This window comes from Camelina sativa, chromosome 20, assembly GCF_000633955.1.
Source record: "Camelina sativa cultivar DH55 chromosome 20, Cs, whole genome shotgun sequence".
NCBI classification, from domain to species: Eukaryota; Viridiplantae; Streptophyta; class Magnoliopsida; order Brassicales; family Brassicaceae; genus Camelina; species Camelina sativa.
The window spans coordinates 9,948,523-9,955,824 of record NC_025704.1 but is presented as its reverse complement, the minus strand read 5'-3'; the positions used below and the strand labels follow the sequence as shown (position 1 = coordinate 9,955,824).

At 31.1% G+C, this 7,302-nt stretch overlaps 1 protein-coding gene and 1 long non-coding RNA gene across 2 annotated transcripts in view; one reads left to right on the top strand and one right to left on the bottom strand.

The window, feature by feature from the left end:
- Positions 3,274-7,302, top strand: part of LOC104770272 (defensin-like protein 49) — a 6,043-nt gene continuing 2,014 nt past the window's right edge. Inside the window, exon 1 of the mRNA XM_010494669.1 lies at positions 3,274-3,358. Within this exon, the coding sequence (XP_010492971.1) occupies positions 3,274-3,358 (85 nt within the window). The remainder of the gene's footprint in view (positions 3,359-7,302) is intronic.
- LOC104770271 lies at positions 6,321-7,063 on the bottom strand. The gene is made up of 3 exons (XR_764523.2): positions 6,800-7,063; positions 6,555-6,696; positions 6,321-6,443 (listed from the first exon to the last, which is right to left on the bottom strand). It is a non-coding gene; the product is annotated as an uncharacterized LOC104770271 (long non-coding RNA).

The following is a 7,302-nucleotide window of genomic DNA, read 5'->3' as shown; positions in this document are numbered from 1 at the left end:
TTTCTCATTGAGCAAAGGGGTACAAATAAATTCAATCAGATTTTTTTTTTGATAAAAAAAAATCACTATGTGAAATCCATTAAGTACAACACTTGTTGAATCGATAGAGAACCTTTTCTTCTGTATCGATATGAATCCATTATGAATTGACATTATTACATTCCAATTCCTTACCAATATCCCTCAAGAAAAATCCCAAATTGGATCCCAAATTGACGGGTTAGTGTGAGCTTATCCATGTGGTTATGAGACTTATTGTATAGAGACTTTTATGAGTTTTTTTTTCTTCTTAAAGCCTAAGCTAAGACCTCTGCATTACTCACAAGTGACATCATTTTCATTCAGATCCATTGTTTGAGTTTCATAAAATTAAGAAATTTTTCGCTTCCATTAATGTAAAAAAGAGTTTTAGAAAGCGAAAGATCTTCTATGTATTGTGAAATGCTGATCAAGCCAATAAATGAGTTTTAATTTACAAACTTTGTATTCTATTTCATCCTAGCTACCTCTGAATTATTTGTTTCTAAAGTGTTGTTCCAGTTCTATATTTTCTTATTTTGAGCAAGCAATCCTTCTGGTGAGTTGGATTGTTTTCTTTTCTTTTTTGGTTCTGTTTTAACTGTTAATATTATTATTATTCCTTTTTATTTGTTTTGTATTTGAAAAATTGGAGCAGCTATACTGTTTATGGAGACAGACCAGTGGCGGACCCAGATAAAAAATTTAGGGAGGTCAAAAGTTTTTTTAAATAATATTCATTCTGTTAATATATTTCATGAACACTAAAAAAATCATTTTCATAAGTAATTAAAAAAAAGGTACCAAAAAGCTGTGATTTATTAAAGAAAGTAGTAGATATATAAAAAAATGATATGCATTAAAGTTGAAATGGAAGGTAAAAATCAATAATTTTGTAAAATTGGAGACTCGAACTCAGGTTTAAGCAGGTCAATGTTCTAGACTATTACCAACTGTGCTGTTGAAACTTTCATTATTTTACATGCACTAAAGGTTATTTGAAGATTTTACCCGGTCAAGTGACCTGCCTTCCTCTTTACTGGGTCCGCCATTGAGACAGACGCCAGAGGGTCGAGAAGCGTAAGCCATTTCGATATGACGATATGTATAAATAATGAGTGTGCATAATTTTTTCTTTTGATGATGTATAGTATTTGATATATTTTTTTTATCTATATCAAAACTATCAAGATATTGTTCATAGAAGTAATTTATAATTAATGTTTTTGAAATCATACAAATATTATATGTTACTAAATAAGTCAGTACGTATATATTCAAACAACATAATATTCAAATGAAATCCTCATTTTAATAAAACGGAAGTACACGACTTCAAATTGGTAGACCATATAATATTAATATAGGTTATAAATTTATAACTAAGATTAATTAATTTAAAAAGTTATATGGATTAATTATTTGATATGTTATATAGATTTAGGATTATGATCCTCTTAAAAAGGATGTTCCAAAAAATAAAATAAAATCTCAAAAAATATTTAACTAACCATATATAGACAAAAAAAATCTCAGAAATTAATAGAAATTAATCACTCTTCCTTATATTACAAGTGATTTTTCCGATTATATTTAAAAAAAAATCTCACCTAACTTTATCAGAAATTTTTGACTGAGTAACATGTCAAAATTTGAATATTTAAATTCATTTCATATATTTCTTTTGTTAAATTGTATAGTTTTATATACTATAATAAACTTTTTAAATAATTTAATTTGGAATCTTGAAAAATAGTTTAATCTGATATTTTTAAGAATATCAAAAATATTTGATAGATTAAAAAGTTAAAATTATAAACACTCTAATTTGATTTGTTATAGCATAAGTCAATAATATGTCACTATAATATGAAAAAAATTTCAATAAATATGATTTCTTGCTAGAGCACGGATTAAAATTTTAAAAATATAATTTCTCGGATTAAATTTAATTTTGGAATAATATTGTTTGATAGGCTTTCTCGGTCACGATGATTTTGGCAAACATATGTTATATATTTGGTCATAAAATTAATATGCGCTATACTATAGGTTAAATCATAGAATTAACAATCAAAATATAATATATAATTTTAAACACTAAACAAATTAAATAAAATTAACAAACAAAAATATATAATGTTGTTTAGGGTTTGTTGATCTCTTTCAATTAAATAAAAATTACGAAATAAACAAAATTAAGGAATTTCAACTCGTGCTGTAGTCCGGATCATATTCTAGTCATCTTTATATAACAACAAACAACTAAAAAAATGTAACAGTTGTGACGATAANTTTTTTTTTTTTTTTTTTTTTTTTTTGTGACGATAAATATCTAATACTGTATATCTGCTGAGGTCAAATCTTTGAAACTTTTACAAAGTTTCTTAACCTAGTCAGTAATTACATATTCTCCACCCTACTAGCCTAACACCCAATCAAAATCTCAGCCGTTAAAATCTTGCAACAGCTATTTTACCAAAGTTGTTACGTAAAGGTGTTTGCGTCACCATTGTTTGATCTTGAATAGCCTTCGTGCTTAAGAAAAAATGCCTAAAGAAGCTCATTCCAAGAATCAGGAACTCCAGGAAGACACCAATGGCTGCAGTCTTGCTTGCAGACCGACGAAGGACCAGCTGTGCCCAAGTAAGTGATGGGTGGAGATCGTGTCTTTTGAGCAGCCATGCATGGCTGTTATGGTCAACACTTTCATGCATATCTTTTTCGAGTAGTATATGTTCAAGATACATAAATAAATTACCAAAATAGTATTGCATAAATCTAATCAAACGATATGGTCAAATACAGAAAATAAATGTTACTCTCTCTCTCCCACAAAGATTGAAGTTAATAAGTTTTTACACATTTTAAGAAAACAATAATTACTGAGTTTAAATATATTTTTTTCTTTGACTAAAGAGATATTATTTAATTTTGGACCAATAACAATTCAAAATTTTAGATATTTTCAATGATTATTGCTTGAAATTTACAAAACATCAATCTTTGTGGAACAAAAAAATATCCCAAAACATCAATCTTTATGAGACAGAGAGAGTAATACATTTTCTTGACCAACATAAGATTTTTTCGGCGTAAATGGGGAAAACATTTAATAGTAAAATTAAATATATTTGGTAAAATGAGTTTTACCAAGACTGCAAGAGTTATATATAAGTGGGGTCTTTCTTGAAGTTCCAAATTATATAACATATTTTTTTTTTAGTTAGCTTTATACAGCAAAAAAATATAATCATGGGTATCACAAAAGCTCTTGTGATCTTTTTTCATATTGTCATATTAGCAGTTTCGCTCTCCAACCATGTGGTTTTAACCTCAGGTATATTCAGCAACTTGTGTTTTTTTTTTGGGTTAAAACTTGTGTTTGTTGTTTGCAAATAAACATTGATCGATTTTAAAAGCAACTTAACATATGTAGATATTGATTTTGGATGTCCGTACATATATATTTAAAACATTCAAAATATTGGTTGGAATGTTATATATAATTTTACATATGTTTTGTGGGATTTTGTACGTGCAGAGACTGAAAAAAAAGAAATACTCTAGAATAGCATACTTTTAAGTTTTTCTTCCAAATCTAGCACACATGATCAAATTTCCCAAAACTAGCATTTGTATATTAAGATTATTATTTAACAATTTTTTTTTCTCTAAAATCAACTTCACGATTTTAGTTCTCAAAGCTCGAAGATTCTAAACTGAGATCTTCATATCTTTTCAATTAAGTGACAAATCGATCAACTGAAACCAATCCAATAATAATCCACATCAATAGCATCTTCATTTACTAGATTCTCGAAGATCAGAGTTTTTAATTTAAACGACACTTCTGTCATCTACAATAGTGAACACGGCGGCAGAGAATCTTCTGAGTACAATTACGGCGGATGATTGGGGGAAAGTATCGGCGGTTCTGTTTGATATGGACAGTGATGGTGTGCTTTGTAACAGTGAGGAGCTTTAGACTTGCCGCCGTTGATGTAGTTTGCTGAGATGAGAGTTAAATTCAATGTGGATGATTTGATTCCTCTTACGGGAACAAGTAAAAAGCTTTGGTAAATAATTGTTTGAATCTGTTTTCATGTTAATGTGTGTTTAGATTGATTTTGTTGATTTTGTGGGTTGGGCAATGCACAGCTGAAGCCATGTCATAGAGTTGTATCTGACTATCTGCACGTTCAAGATGCAGCAGAGATGCTCATGATGTTTTAGGAAAACTTTCCTGAATTTAAAAGGATCCTTCCTAAACATCATTTAAGCATTCCTGAATAATTTTTTTTTATGAAAGCCATCATGAATTTTAAAAGATTCTTCCTAAATATAATTCAATCTTTCCTGAATAATTTTGTTTGTTGATTTAATTGTTTGAACCATGCTCAGATCACGCATGGTAGTATGCTCTATCCTATTTCATCATCCNTTGTTTGTTGATTTAATTGTTTGAACCATGCGCAGATCACGCATGGTAGTATGCTCTGTCCTATATCATCATCCTGCAGTTCTGCAGAATATTTTTTCAGGTTGGTTAAAGGGTTCTGGGATCATTCCCTGTTTGATGATACCAATGTGTGAGTTTTATTATCCTACTCTTTTTGTACATCCATCACCTATATCAAATGGCTAAATGTCTGGAATCTCTCTCTTATGAGTTGTAATATTGGAACCAAAGATCTTGATGTCTCAAAGTAAAATCGTTGGGGGACATAGTTGGATTAGCGTTTGTAGAGAAGATGGTTTGTTATTACTACTATGTGTATCGATTGTAGAGATATGGTTTGTTATTACTACTATTACTCTTTTCAACATTTCTCTCGCTGGATTCAAGATGGTATAAGATTCATTGTCACCGATTGCATATGTTTCACAAGAGGAGTTAGAAGCAGCTTCGTTGGGAGATGTGTATGAGAAGATTGAAACTTTGACGGCTCAATTTGGAAAATGATGGACGAAAGCTTAGTACAGAGAAAAAGCTGAACGCGACGATGAATTGAGCTGTAGAGATGGAACACGAATTGGATATGGGTCTTAGTTCGCTTAACTTAGAATTGGATCTGCTTTCAGACATTTAGGAAGACATTCATGAACTTCAAGGTCTTCTTCCTAAATGTTATGAAATCTTTCTTTAACTTAAGGAAATGTGATTTTAAATCTCTTTATTTATGTTTTGTCCTAGTTGCTCCATTAGTAAGGAGTAATGTATCACAAATCCACCAATGTTCTAACTTTAGGAAGGCATTCCAAACTTTCAAGGAGTTCTTCCTAACTTACTATTAAACTGACATCTCACATAAACTGAAGGTAAATAATAAGAATATTTCTCACAACACTCATATCAAATCATTTCAAGAACATTAAACCATTCATATGGATCAATTCGAAGTAAGGCCTCCCAAATTAGTTCTATCAAATCTCTTTTTATGTTTTCCCCAAGGATGTGTTTCATATACATTTTTATGTTATATTGGAATGAAAATCTTGACTTACTAGTTACACGCTCTAGTAAGGTTCCGACTTTTTGTGAGGACATGTGTATAACTTGTGTTTCCTTCATGAAAGCTTTCCTGAAATTCGAGAAATCATTCCTAAAACAAGAAATCATTCCTAAATATCTGAGAATCCTTCCTGAATGTTTGATTCAGACCTTCTTATATGTTTACCAGTGAAAACATAGCTACCTAGGAAAATATCCCAATCTTCAATACAAAACCTTCACAAATATGTTTTAAAACAAGTTTTATGGTGAAATCCATCCCAAATCCTAATAATAAATAAATATACATCATGTGAATACAAAGAATCAAACTGTAAATACTTCATACTCATTATGCACAAATTCCTTGTAAATGTCAATTGAAGCCTTCAATCTTGTATCTTCTGAGTACCGCTCGCCCTTACTTCGAGTGCTTTACTAGTAACTCATTCATATGAGCAATATGATGCAAGAGCTGAACTATCATTTGTTCGAAAAACAAAACATGTAAGTTAGCAACAACATTATGAAAAACGGTCAAGAATTGAGAAATCATGAAGATGTTTACTCAGTCCTAAAACTAGTAGCAAACTAAAGACCAACATACAACAAACGAAAAAAACCATGAAGCCAAAAAAAAATATTTATTGTTCTCTGATTATCAATCCTTATGTTCATCCTGAATTCCAAACTTTTTATGAAGTTCATTTTGAAGTTCAAGAACCCCTTCCTGAATTTTCATAAGATGAAAATAAGAACTATATATCTAAAAGCATACGTGAAAACGAAACAGAGCAGAATATACTAATAAACAACAGTATGTGCAAGACCACCCTAGAAAAAAATAAAACATGATCATGAATTAAACCGAGAGAGAGAGATAGATACATTAGCACGCCTTTGACTTTAGCAAGAACGAGATCACCAAACTCTACAATAATCAAAACAATTATTTTCATAAAACAGTTGTAAAATATCACATCCAAACGTAAACCCCAAATGTAATCAATGTATAATGTTTTGAATCTTGAGCAGGAGTTACCAATATCAATGATTGAAGCTCTGAGTCAAATACACACCACAAGGCACATATAGAAGCGTTTCATTGTTGATATTACAGTTTCCTATCCAATCAATTGTGGCATTGACTGTGTTGTTGTTCAAGGTTGTTCTGTCACAAAAACCTCCAAAACCCGAAATTGATAACATCTCGGTCATGTGCTTCATCAGAACTATACTAGAACATGTAATTGTATCTCCAAAAGAGATGGTGATGAAGACACATACCTTAGCAGGCCAAGCATGGAAGCCTTTTGACTTTAGCAAAAACGAAATTACCCAATCTCCAGGTCTCCTATCACCGTGTTTGTTCATTCTCCTTTCAAAGACTTCATCGTATCTAATCCAATTCACAATAAGGCAAAGCGACGAGATCGGCGACGAGAATACGTCCAGACAAACACGACAGCAGGAATACGTCCAGACAAACACGACGGCGAGAACACAACTAGGTGAATTTCGAACCCGACAGCGAGAACACGGCGACAACAACAGATCGGCGATGAGAACCGATTGACGAGACGTGTGGGATGGTTCAAGGTATTGGGGGAGTAAGGACTCGATTGGCTTATGAGATCATTTCATCATCACGCTTCATCGTTCTCTGTTCGTCGGTGAAAATGAGATCTCAGAAGTCTTTCTCTAGAGATAAAGATGGAATTTTTATTAAACAATTATTATTTTTAGTGATTTTAAGAATTAAATTAGAGTTTGTGTGCTAATTTTGGAAA